This window comes from Labrus mixtus, chromosome 3 (assembly GCF_963584025.1).
Source record: "Labrus mixtus chromosome 3, fLabMix1.1, whole genome shotgun sequence".
In the NCBI taxonomy this organism is placed as follows: Eukaryota; Metazoa; Chordata; class Actinopteri; order Labriformes; family Labridae; genus Labrus; species Labrus mixtus.
In genome coordinates, this window is record NC_083614.1 from 23,409,338 (window position 1) to 23,422,974 (window position 13,637).

At 39.3% G+C, this 13,637-nt stretch overlaps 1 protein-coding gene across 1 annotated transcript; it reads right to left on the reverse strand.

The window, feature by feature from the left end:
* Positions 1-290: 290 nt before the first annotated feature.
* comp (cartilage oligomeric matrix protein) lies at positions 291-11,168 on the reverse strand. The gene is made up of 19 exons (XM_061033853.1): positions 11,037-11,168; positions 8,943-9,016; positions 8,626-8,677; positions 7,617-7,765; positions 7,168-7,305; positions 6,276-6,353; positions 5,584-5,736; positions 5,081-5,185; positions 4,657-4,764; positions 4,392-4,551; positions 3,865-3,983; positions 3,581-3,633; positions 3,284-3,477; positions 2,995-3,173; positions 2,835-2,883; positions 2,100-2,296; positions 1,441-1,613; positions 1,067-1,206; positions 291-641 (listed from the first exon to the last, which is right to left on the reverse strand). The coding sequence occupies exons 1-19, from the start codon at positions 11,101-11,103 to the stop codon at positions 583-585; spliced, it is 2,247 nt and encodes a 748-aa protein (XP_060889836.1). The 5' UTR covers positions 11,104-11,168; the 3' UTR covers positions 291-582.
* Positions 11,169-13,637: the final 2,469 nt, after the last annotated feature.

A 13,637-nucleotide genomic window follows, 5' to 3' on the forward strand; every position in this document is an offset into this window, starting at 1 on the left:
AAATAACGGTTACTGAACGTAATTCATTTAGCAATTCTCCAGAAATGTAAAGATGCATTAACATGATAAAAGTCGTACCAGCTGTTGTTTGAATAGCATTTGACTAGTCCAGGAGATTATTGATGCCTCTGGCATTTTTCAAAAATTCCCCTCAAATTCAAAATGTCATTCTTCACAAGGTCTTATTTTGTATCTGTGTAAGAAAATAATCAGTATTTTAAACTATCACATTCAGTCTTATAGCCAAAATGTTCACATCACATTTAGCAGATTTAGAATAAATGGCTGAATTCACCAAAATTCACATATATTTATTAGTGAGCGTTACATCTTCACCACAGTATAAATACATATACATGGGACAAATAATCTGTTACTTATTCACTTAATATCATGATTATTATTTTATTTTTTTATTATAGACCTTCCTGTTCTGTCAGGAGATTAAAGCGTGTTATCCCCTTTTTGAGTAATTTCAAACACTAGCGATAGACTTTTTGGAACCATCGGCAGGTTGGTGACATTTCTGATCCCAGTGTGTGGATATCCTTTCCCAGAATCCCCTGAGCTTGGTTGATGTCATCAGATAGCTATCTGGACCTGCCGGGCTCTGTAGGTGTCAAAGTCCTCAGGAATAGTGTCTGGAGAAGAAACCAAAAGAAGTGAGTCACTTTTTTTTTCAGTTTAGCAAAACAGAAAGAGCTCAGCAAAGAGCAGGAAAAATAATTTTTGCATTCATGTCTTCATTCCTTTCACTTTTTTAATTTATTGTTTGGCTAATTTCTGAAAGTAAAAACTAAGTTTAGACCCCTCAATTAATTATTTGATTTAAAGAAAGGAGTTAGATGTACAGGCATGCTGGCCTCTTCTATGTTTTCTTTTCTATTTAGTATGTTTTCTTCATGTGTTGCTATTTTCTTAAGAGTTGGAGCTTGGGACAAACTCAAGTTATGGTGTCCCAATCATTATTAATGTGTGCAAAATATCAAAAAATATCAGTGCTTACTTAATTTTTATTTTCTACTCAGAAGATAATCAAATGATTGGGAGTGCAAACTTGTCCTACCATTACAGCGATAACGCAGGTTGGCCCAGATGATGTTCTCCTGGGAGAAGCAGAAGACTCCTAGTCGACCTCCTCTCATTGTGGTGTCTATGATGACTCCAGTGTCCGCCACCATCTGAGGACCCTCGTAAAAACGAACTCTGCAAAATCAACAAGAGAGCAGGTGACAAAAGAAAAATGATATGGATTTTTAACTTAATTTAGGTAGCAGTCTCAAGAAGTTTGTTTATGCTTTGGTACAGTTCTAATAGTTTGTGTTACGCTGGGCTAAACATCATGAGGAATAAATAAAGGAACAGAGTTGAAATTAAGAAAAATTTAAAAATCCTGCAAACAAGAGTTGCATAAATCCTTCAAGTTAAATCAGACAGTACCTGATGTATCCGTCAGCGGGTCGGTGCTGGAGGAACCAGCGATAAGAAGTCTTGTCCTTCCAGCCAACATTGCGCGAGTCCTTCCAGAGGAGTTTGACCTGGTCACTCGTGTCTCCCGTGTGCCACAGAGCGTTCCTCAGGTTCTCACCTGGACCTGTGTTGGACTTGACGGCCTTTATAAAACACACACAAATAAGATTTAGTCTAATTATCTGGACTAACCTTCAATGTCCTTTAAACCAGTTAGCTTATCATGGCAACAAAAGCTAATATTAGCATTTAGCCACTTTTAAGCTAACATAACTGATGATGGTGTTAAACGATACGATAGGAAAGAAAGGCATAAATCATAGCTAACAGTAATAACAAACCGTAATGTTAATCAACAGAATGTAATGGAGCTGTCCAGTAAGTTAAATATCACGGTTATCACTTGCTTTTATCAAACCATTACTATATGATTAATAAACCATTATGAAAGGCATTTATTACATCTTAAATTATTCCTTATCAAGAAGTTCAATTGACTCTTAAAACTGAACTGTAAACAATAAATTGAAAGAAAAGGCATGTTTGTGTTTAAAGGGTAAATCTAAATCTGATGTTTAGTTTTGCATGACTTTTTTTTCCCCCCCCACTGTGCTACATCCGTAGACTACCTTGAGCTGTATGCCCGGCTCTGCCACAGCTCTGAAAGGGTTTGCCTGCCAGTAGATCTGTTCCACCTGCTTCCACATGACCACGTAGAAACTGGAGCTGTCCTGGTACCCGAAGATAAATCCTGCGTAGTCGTCATCTGTTACCGTATTCACGTGAAACGTCCCTTCAAAATCCACTCCGCTGAAAGCAGTGTAACCTGGTGGTAAACACAGGTAGCAGTGGGTAGTTCAAAGATGACGCTTTTAGGTACAACGTTAAATTACTGGATACCTTGAACCTCATACAAGTCTGATATTTTCTGTGTTGTGGTTGATAGTAATTCTCATTCCACCCATCAAAATATGGAAACATTTCATGATGATCTTTATGACTTTATGACCTCTGAATTTTCTTCTAAATAAGTGCAAACATTTAAATGAATCTCCTGTGATTAGCAACATTAGTTTAACCCTTCAGTGTATTCCAGTTTTCAGTTACAACTCTTAGAAGCCCACCAATTTAAAAGACTGGGATACTTAAAGTACCTTTCCTTTAAATAGTCATTTTGCCAGATACACTTATTGTATTTCTTTATCTTCAGCTTTGCATGTACATGTATGTACATTTTGAAACATGTGGCATTTTCCCCAGGTTTTTCCAAATTAAATTAATTAAAAATAAGTATCTCCCACTTATGGCCAGTCTCCCAAATGTATAGACTGTGTCTAAGAATAGCAGGCAGATAATGTTCTCACCAACAGCTAGGCCAGGATCACTGTTCATGGTCTGCACAATCTCTCTTCCCTGCAAAAAGAAAGAGGTCGGATTAAGGGAACGTTAAATGGCCAAAAAAGATTTGCATTGTTTGCAGTGACAAATAAAAATGTGAAGCTTAAACAGGAGCCAACACTTAACCTGGTTCAGCACCACCCAGTTGGGGTCTATCTGCGCGTCTCCCTCTGGGTCTAAAACAACAGTCTGGTACTCCCTGAAGTCAGTGAGGGTGACCTCGGCGTTTTCGGGACAAACATCAATGGTGTCCACGATGGTGTCGTTGTCAAAATCTATCTCACATATATCGCCCACACCGTTGCCTGAGAGGATAAAAAGACAAACACTTTTTAAGAATTCTACATGTTTCGCTTTTTTACAAAAGTACTTTAGACAAATGTGTTGTTCTTTACAAAGCCAGCAAAAGACCCACCATCAGAGTCCTCCTGCAAGGGGTTGGGGATCAGACGGCAGTTATCAGGTCCAGGTGGCAGCAGGTCTGGAATGCCATCATTATCATCGTCATCGTCGCACTCGTCTCCCTTACCGTCCTTGTCCGTGTCCAGTTGGGAGCTGTTTATGACGGCTGGACAGTTGTCTCGAGAGTCCTGGTGACCGTCACCGTCACTGGAAGAGACGCGCTGTTATTGCCACACGCTGACGTTGGATGCCAAAATGCTCATGGCTAGGAAATCTCACATGTGATTGGATCACTCAGGTCACACCTTACCTGTCCTTGTTAGTGTCACAGGGGTCTCCAATCAAGTCGTTGTCCACGTCCGTCTGAGGAAAGATCGATAAAAGTCAGAATACAATTTGAAGTATGTCTGACACACCCTGGAGAACTCTTTTACAACACTGCAGTGAGGAAGAATGTTAATCCATTTTAAGTTACAGTTTTCAGCGAGTACAAATTCTTGAGGTAGCTGCAGTATTTTGGTCGCAGAAACAGCTTAATTTATGTGTGAATTTGTTTCATTTGAGAGCAGATCAGTGTGAGGATGGATTTCTGACCTGCTCAGGGTTTGGAACATACGGACAGCTGTCACAGGCGTCTCCCACTTTGTCTCCATCACGATCTATCTGGTCAGTGTTGGGCACCCTTTTGCAGTTATCCAGGTTATTGGGGATCCCTGAGATTAGAGTGATAAGTTCAAGTAGTCTTAATCATTCATGAGCTTCAAATTAACTGCATGAACAGCATGGGTAAAAGAAATATCATATATATAAACCACCTCCATGTTTTCTTTACATTGGTATCCTTGTTGGTTCTTACAAACAACCAAGAGAGCTGCTGCTGTGAAGCATACTGAATCGCTATCACGTCTCTGGACAAACAGGTTCTGTAAAAATTGCTGTGGTTGGTCAGGACAGGCCCATCCAATTGCGTTGAGAGGCTTTTTTGTCATTTCTCTTTAAATAACCTTGATGAGAAGTTAAAGAAGGAACTTAGACCTTCGATTTGAAGGTCATTTGCTTTAATCCACTTTGAATTTGATAACTAATATCTATATTTTATAAAAAGAAAATGCAATACATACCATCACCATCAATGTCTTCATCACATTCATCACCAAATTTGTCCACATCGGTGTCCTTTTGGTCGTTGTTTTTGACGGCCCTGCAGTTGTCACAAGCGTCGCCAAAGTCGTCCTCGTCAATGTTCCTTTGGTCCACATTAGGCACCAACACACAGTTATCCTGTAAAGAAGCTTTTTCAGTCTCTGAAAGTAAAGTGGCATTTTAAAACAGACGTTCACTGGACCTTCATAGATTTGTGTCCCTTTACTGTTTTACAAACTCAACCTGTGTGTTGGGGATCCCATCCCCATCTGCATCCTCATCGCAGGCGTCTCCAATTCCATCTCCGTCAGCATCTTCTTGACCAGAGTTAGGCACTGTGAGACAATTATCCTGAAAAGGAGAAATCATTCATCAATGCAAGAACCAAAGTTAAAAGAAGGGATTTATATCTGACGCTTTTCAAACTCCAAACCACATCCTTTAAAAGACTGAAGTTCAACTCTGTTCCAACAAGGTGTCGTTGAAAATGACTTTTAAAAAATCCTGCAATGGTAGTATTACTGACCAGTATGAAAACATACTGTACACGTCCTTTGAAACCACTTCTACACAAGAGATGTGAATATTCTTTGCGGATGACAGTTCAGTGTCATTTTTTGAAGTTTTAATTGTTTGTGTCTGTTTTCGATGATAAAAGGAGACTCACCTTGTTGCAGTTTCTCTCAGGGCAGTCTAGTTTCTCATCAGGGACACCATCAATGTCAATGTCAAGCCCGCAGAGGTAGCCATTGCCTGCCCATCCAACTCCACACTGTGAGGATGGAAAGTGTTTTAATTGATCCCGCACTGTTAACATTGGCCCTGTTGTGCAGTTCAAACACTATCAGATGATCCTAAGTGATCAGACAGACCATTGATTTCTCTATATCTGACACAAGCTGATGACTGAGATCACTGCATCAATGAACACAAATCTTAAATTAAGGCTGTGAAATGAATATTTAATCCACATAGACTTTTCCTATTGGTCCATGCTAATACACACAGCAATAAACTAATACACAACATTTTAAATGAGTGAATAATGAAGATCTTTTCTCTCTTAAGTCATAAATAGTCTAAATTCTTCACTCTTTGTGGCTGCAAAAATTGTGATGTGTACTGGTTTTCACCAAGAAGTACAACATAAAGCAAGTTGAATGTATTCACCTGACACTCGATTGTACCCTCTCGATGGACGATGCACTCAGCGCTGGCATGACAGGGGTTGGGTTGGCCATTCCCACAAGCTCTCTCAGGCTTACAGCCACGCCTCTGATCCCCAACGTAGCCTGTCTTACATGGACCACACCTGAACGATCCCTGTGGCACACAGAGGGGGGACCAAAACAGGACATGCATTACTCTATGGTCCTGCATTAGTATTATTGTAGTATAGAACTTCTGCCTCACCTAATTTTACTCCTGGATTACTTCAATTAAAATTATATCTGGTTTGCCATCTACCTTTAACCTGAATGCAAATAAATATAGACTCAAAGTGTGACATGTTTAATTAAAGTTATTGTTTCGTAATCATGATCTCATTGTTGATCAAAATGATCAACAACTGGCGCCCCAAGCCGGTGGTGGTTCAGTGCCTTGCAACTGAAGTACCCTAGCACAAGGGAGTAAGCTGGCACCTCTGCAGCAACCAGCCCTAATACCATACTAGGTCTATACCTGGACTTGAATTGGCACTCCTCAGTTTCCCATCCCAAGTCCCTGCTTACACCCCCAACATTGCAACATACATCCAATACTGACATAATGAACACTGACGGTGTCTAATTATTATAATCTTAGCAGAAAATCTTCCTGAAATAAGACATGTAATGAATATTGCTGGAGTTTATACTCACAGGCGTGTTCATACAGACAGAGTTAGCCACACAGCCTCCATCGTTGGGGCCTTCACACTCATTGATATCTTTGCACACCTTGATTGGACAAAAAACACAGATAGAGAAATCAGTAGATTATACACTATTCCAAACTGAGACTGTAGCAAGAAGATGGACAAGAGTGGAGTGCAGTAGAGAGAACGCAGTGCGTGAGACGTTCATGATACAGACCAGTGCATGCGGTGTGACACTCTGTATATATAAACCACAGAGAGAGTGAGGAGGTGCTGCTAATGAATGTATAAAGGAGGAAGTGAAAAAATGATTATGTCTAGCTGCAGGAGGAAGAATTTTCTCTCCCTCATTTTTAATATAAGATCAGCAATCTCAAAGTGGGTGAAGTAAAGTGTTGTGTATTTCATCATTTTGATGTCTTGATACATTTCTCTTCTCTTTTCAAACATTTTATTACATAGGTCACGTAGCAGTGAGTGTAGGTGGTTATCAATTAATTAATTAATCAATCTTAATATTCAGAAACAATCAGTTCATCTTTGATGGCAATAAGACAATTTAACATACAATATTGATATACTAATGTTGATTATTCAAATGTGTGTATAATAATAACGGTATAGTAGTCTACCACTGCTACTATCATGTCAACTGAACTAAGAAGTAATTTAGCATGTGTGATTAAACGTATTTACTTAAGTCAAAGATCTATTACATACTATAGCATCAAAATGCGGTTGAACAAAATCCTAATGCTCACCTAAATCTAATAAATGAGCCCTTCATTTTGAATATTTGATTATACACACACACGTATTCCCCATGTCAAGCCTGAATATACACTCAAATTGGTGAATCAACTAGTTTGTATGTGTGTGTATTTATTGACCCTGACCTGTTTGTTGGCTTTGGCGTAGGCAAGCCCGACACCCTGGACCTGGGGGCCGGTGTATCCAGCGGGACAGGAACCACAACGGAAACCAGGGGAGGTGTTGATGCAGCGTACGCCCATGTGGCAAGGCATCACCATGCACTATGGACAACAAAATTTTAAATGTTATTCTTTGACATTATGATGAATCAAAAGAGACTGTATGAGCTTTAGGCCAACCTGTGGAAGTTCTTTAAATATTGCATTAGTTATTCATTTCATTTGTTTTATTTCTTTGTTTTTAAGCAGAACAGTGTAGAGAAATCCTTTATTTTCATTTTTTATGTAGTTTCTTTCTGCATTTCGTTATCAACCTAAAATGATTGCAACATTTTCCAAACATGTTTCAAATCCTATAAGCAAACTATTTAACCCGTACTGTCTGTGCCCTGACTTATTATATTTCCGGGTACCTCGTCCACATCAGTGCAGTGGGTACCGTTCCCCTCCATGCCGTCAGGACAGGGTCCACACTTTATACCCTGAGGTGTCTCCATGCACTTCACCCCTGGGTGGCAGGGGTTGGGAATGCAGGAGGGACGAGGCTGCATTCCTCCCATCCCTGAGGAGAGAAGAGGTCAAACATGCTTCATTCCAACATATCAAAGTGTAGACATTAAAGCCAACAATTTTTGCTCCACACAAAATATGCTACCCTCAAACTGTGGGAAAATGTCTGTGTCAGCTCTCATATGATTCTGAAGCAAAACGGATTTATCATCTATCAGCTCTAAATGAGCCATGACATTTCTCGAGCATCCCAGTTTGGAGGCGCTTTTTTAAATTCCTTCAGCATTCACATTTTTGGCACTAGAAACATTAAATCGACATCAACACTTTCAGCAGACTTTTATGGCCTGGAAAATACAGTATTCAGCCAATAGCTGTTGTGGTTGGCCTCAAAATGACCAATTTTAAAGGTCAATTTAGTTTTTTATCTCTCGGATCAACCTGTCTCAGCTGTCTGTATTGTATATCCCTCTGCTGCCCCTTCACTGTTCCCCAGGAGACCCCAACCCTAACAGTAATGGAGTACAAACACACATTCAAGTGCAAGTGTCTCTCTTAAACATGCAACATATATACAACATGTAAATACAACTCAGTAATAATTCTATTCATACTGACTGACTGTACTGGCACCAGGTCTAGCTCTTGTGGTATGATGGCTCATGATATGATATCTAATATCATTAGGGCTTCATTAACATGATTATAAATTATTTTATTCTTTCTCTTTATTTTATACTGGGACTTATGCAGGATTTTAGACTCATGAAAACATCTGGATGATCGAAGCTTTGAACTCTGTCAAACAATGAAACTGTTGTGAATAGATTTAATATCGACCATGAATCATTCTGCATGCAAAATATTTCAATGAAGTGCTGAAAAGGGTTTCTGTTTGTCTGGTAAACTCACCACAGGCCTCACACTCCATCACAGTGTTCTTCAGGAATACGATTTCTTTTATCTGCAATATTCAAAAATCAAATAATGAAGTTACTTCTGTTTTCATGAAGCCACCAAAGTGAATCTAACCAACTGTCCAGTTTTACTAAACACCTGCCCTCCTCCTGAAATGACTGATGTTAAAGTGAAATTCTTTTTAAAGACATTTATTGAGATCATTGCCCAAAATTGTATTTCTGCTTCAATATAGCTTTTACAAGCAGATCCTTCAGGACAGAAGTCTTATATGGGCTGCAAAAGTAAATCCATAACACAGTTTTTTTTACCTGTTGTTTCAAAAGCTCTTTAATCTCAGCCAGCGCCAGGTTCGTCATTTTAATCTGACTGATAATTTCTCCATCTGAAAAAAAGTAATCAAAATTATTCAAGAGGTAACACAACCATGTATTATAAACAGCTGATTTGCCTGTTATTTTTATACAGTCTGCAAGAATACAAGCTGAAAGTCCTATTCTTATTTCACTTTGACACTCATTTGGGAAACGTTTTAGTCTCCACATTTATTTAAACCCAATCCTCCCGTCGCCACTTTTTTCTTTGAAGCTCTTCAGTGATGGTATAATATAAGTTATGGATACATTTTTGGATGCCATGTCTTTGCAACTCATTAGTTTCCTGTTGGCTGAACATCTGGAAGCAGAAGCTCACTTTGGCGTAAATATGGACATGTGGGGGGGGGGGGGGGGGGGGGTTTAAAGACACGTCCTCCAACATGATCCATCGTACATCAAATACCTGACGTTCCTCAGCCACCGCAGGCCTCGTTTGGATCTACTGCCCACGCATTCACTGGAATCAGAGATGTTTTCATTGCGGTCGTAAAATGGGTTTTCCAGATATGGAATGATACAGATTTTCTGGGAGATACGTTTCAAAAGCTTGTGAGTTACAGGAACTGAACTCTACCGTCGTTTAGTCGTATCTGGACTTTTTAAGTTAGCCTCTTCCAAACAACTGTTAACAGTTGTCCTTGAAATAAACTACGTAACTTTAAAGGACAAAATAAAATAAAAGTAATAAAAGTTGAATTAGTAACCTCAAAACACACACGGTTACTCATGTTAATAACCTCAATCTCACTTGTTCTAAAATGACCGCTAGCTTCGCGGCTGATGTTAGAAGGAACAAAGTAGGAGCAGTGAAATTAGTTTTGTCCTCTGATTAAAAAATTGCCATGTGATAAACCAGAAGACACCATGAAGAAACTTTAATCAACCTAAACATTTGTTAGGGTGAATGGCAGCCTACTAAATTCTCCAAGAAATATGTTTACAGTGAGTTAAGGGTTAGGGTTATGTTCTTTTTGGCCACAGGGGGGCAGCAGAAACAGGTTGTAAACACAACATTGATAAAGTATCATTTCATCTCTACCAACTCCAGAGGGAAATATTCAGCTTAACGCTCCAACATGCTAACCAGAGCTACGTGTTGTTTGCTAAACACTCAGCGAGTAGTAAGAAGTTTGAGAGCTTTTTTATTATTTATTTTATGTGAAAAGCAGCTGCGAAAAATAAGACTACAAGAGCGGGAGTCTCAGGTTCATGGATAAAGAGCTGAAACTGTCACACTCTAAAAGGGGGGGGGGGGGGGTCTTCAGAGTTTGTAGCAATTCTCTGTATAGCTGATAAAAAAGTACAAGAGTCAAGATTCCCTGAAGGGAAGAAGCTTTATTTTCCAAACAGGATGAGACTTTAAGATATTCGGTTCCTTTTAATTGACCCGTAGACCCATCATCTCTACCCCCTGATCACTTTGACCCCTACCCCTTCCCCATGAGGAGGGCAGAAACCCCCTGAGCATGAAGCACAGGAAGTGTGCTCTTTCCATTAGCAGCAGCCCTGTTTACTGAATGAATTCAACAGCAGAGAGAAGACATACCTGGAATAAATCACCCTCACTGCTAATAGATTCTTACATCACATCTTACAACTGAGACTTCATGCTGATTGTTTTTCCACATGTATGTATGCATGCATGTGAGGCAAGAACAGTTGTGACAAAAGATGAAAATCAAACAATGCAATTACTATATCTTGACAGATATAAATCCAAATTCAAGGATGCTTTAACCCTCTATTGATTGTTTTTCATACTCTGTAAACATGTTGCTCTTTTTTTTTCTCAAATGTCACTTATACACTAAACTGTCCTGGATTCAAAATGCAACGAAAAAGAGCACAACATATAGTCTAGCTTTTTTAAAATCTAAATAATTTCATGCATATTTGCCTTTTGTAATTTGGGATTATTTTAGTCTTCTCTGGCAAAATCTTGTTTCTTAATTTTATGGTTTCCCATGTGAACAACCCAAAGCTTAAATAATGAATCTAAATGTTGCCTCCATAAAACCTGGTTCTCACCTCTCTGTCCAGCCGCAGCGTGTCCTCCCATGCACAGCACACAGGTCAGCACGACAAACCTCAGCATGGTTCAATCTGAGATGCTCTTAGACTCAGCGCTCCTCCTGAAAACCTCGTTCCAGCAGACGCTCCTCTCCTGCTTTTGGTTTTTATACCCCCCCCCTCCACCTCCCCCTCCCTGGCTGACATCCCTGTCCTTTCTCCCAAAAGCTCCTCTGCAAATTTGGGGAAGTCCAAGAAATGGGAAAAGGAGTTTGCATAATACATTAAAGCGTCACCTTTAATAGATGCATTTTAACTCACAGTCATTTTGGGTTCACTGTGCTGGGGCCTTAGATTTTGAATGAAAAGGTTTTTGGTCAGTGTTGGTTTTGTCTGCGTTGTTTTTGCTTCATTAAGCTGTTACGTTGGTATACTTCTTGTTCATTAGTTGATACTTTTTTAACTAGTTAAAGTTTGTTCAGAAACATGTTCACATTTACTTTAAGGTCAATTCCCTGCTTGCCTAATGAAAAGAAACATCATAGTATTTTTTACTTGATTATTATCTTCTTTATCTTCATACTTTACTGCGGTATGATTTTAGCGTCCATACATTTACGTCCCACGCGGGAGAAGATAAACCTTCAACAGTTGAGCTTTTATTTAACCTCTGACGTGTTAAGGAAGAAAAAGATGTTTTAAAAAAAATGTAAAAGAAAAAAGGCAGAAATGAGGCTTCAGATGCAGTCTGGATTTTACAATGAAAACACATGTACTGCTTCATAATTACAAATGCTTTAGAATGTGTGTGTGTGTGTGTGTGTGTGTGTGTGTGTGTGTGTGTGTGTGTGTGTGTGTGTGTGTGTGTGTGTGTGTGTGTGTGTGTGTGTGTGTGCACATTTGTGTGCTTCTATATGTGCGTGTGTGTGGAGGGGGGTAATGGATTAAGCAGATGTTGGTCACATTCCTGGCATTTAATGTTTTGGGAGTTTTTGGTCCCGATCACCTTGATAAGCTCTCACCACCTCCTCTCTCTCTCTCTCTCTCTCTCTTTCTCTCTCTCTCTCTCTCTCTCTCTCTCTCTTTCTCTCTCTATCTGTGCACTCGCCTGCATGCTGCCTTTCCCAAAGAAGCGAGGAAGTCATATCCTGGAACAACAAACATCAGCTTGTTTCTGTTGTATGCTGGAGTCCTGGACTCTTAGGCAGATGTGGAATAATTGTATTTGTCTTAAAACTGTTTCATCAGCAAGTGAAAGTTTTTAAGATCAGTAAATAATTTAGTAATGGTTCAAAAGTTTGTTTAACTTTACATTAGCCATTACAAGCCATTACCATCTTGTTAGCAGCAGAGATGCACTGTGGGTAATGCAGGCACCAGATTTTCAGGAGGAAAGAGAATGTGTGGAAATAAGAAAAACACTTCTGCAACATCTTAGTTTTTTTACTTTCCATCATGAGTCTGATAGACACAGTGCAGCAATGATGAACTATGGTGCTCTAAGTGTTACCAATGGTTTAAAACTACAACACGTTGCTGCTATTTATGCAGCACCTGAAGTGATGCTAACTACTGTTTAAACTCTTGAAAAGTGTCAGTAAAAAGACATTTATTTGGCCTCTCTAGATACTTACAGTATTATTTAGTTTGTATTATTTATTTAAAACATTTATTCGTGGTATAATATTTGGAGCGTCATGTTCGAGAATAAATGGTTTTCTCATGGTAATAAAAAACATATTTCATGTCATGACTAAGAAATGAAGTCAAACCAAAGGTGATGAATCAAACATCTGCTTGCAGGGTACAGCTGGACCACAGCTTTAGAGATGGTTTCTGTATTTTAGCTCCAACAAATGTAACCAACAGGTTACATATACCGCCCTGAGCTGCTCTGCTGCTGTGAGGAATGTCCAGGTCAAAGGTCGAGTGAAACAACCTCCTGCTAACTTCATTAGTGATGCTTTATGGCCTGTTCTACAACACATCGTCAGCACAGCAGGGAACGTACAAGTTTCCCAGGACACGACCTCAGGTTGACCAGAGGCCTTTCCTGCCACCTCCAAACAGCTTCACAATTATGTAACAGAGATTTTATCACGACAGACGTACTTCAGAACCAGTGGTGGTGTGCAATACGCCTTCACGTTTAACATTTATTCCAGAAGATGAGCAAAGTGCATGGCGTGAAACGTTATGAACTAATTCAGGAGAGGAGTGATAGTTGTTGTTGAGGCTTTACACTTTCAAACAAGAGAGTGTGGAAAAGAACTGTCCTTTTGGAAATGCAATATGACAACTGTATCAAACCAAACAAGTGAAAGCCTCAATTCATTGTGCAGTCTGTTCTTATTGTTAATATTGAGTCTTTGTATGACAGAGACTCACAGCAGATCAACACTTTTTAGTTGTAGTTCTGTCGTTGATATCCGCGTCAGCTCCTTAAACTGCACCAAGATTAAATTAAAATGGTATTCACACAATAATGAACTGGTAGTACTACTTACCCTATAATAATGTTAGTTAAGATTGTGAAAATAACCAGAATACAAGAGTATTGTGTGACGTAATGGGCCAGAATTATTTAGTACTGCTGAGATAAACTTTGACAAGAAATGT

Coding starts and splice junctions, on each gene's coding strand:
- comp (XM_061033853.1), bottom strand. CDS start 11,103: ATGCTGAGGTTTGTCGTGCTGACCTGTGTGCTGTGCATGGGAGGACAC. Junction 9,017..11,036: donor CGCTGCGGCTGGACAGAGAG/GTGAGAACCAGG, acceptor ACTTTTTTTCAG/ATGGAGAAATTATCAGTCAG. Junction 6,354..7,167: donor ACGCCAAAGCCAACAAACAG/GTCAGGGTCAAT, acceptor TGTCCAATCAAG/GTGTGCAAAGATATCAATGA.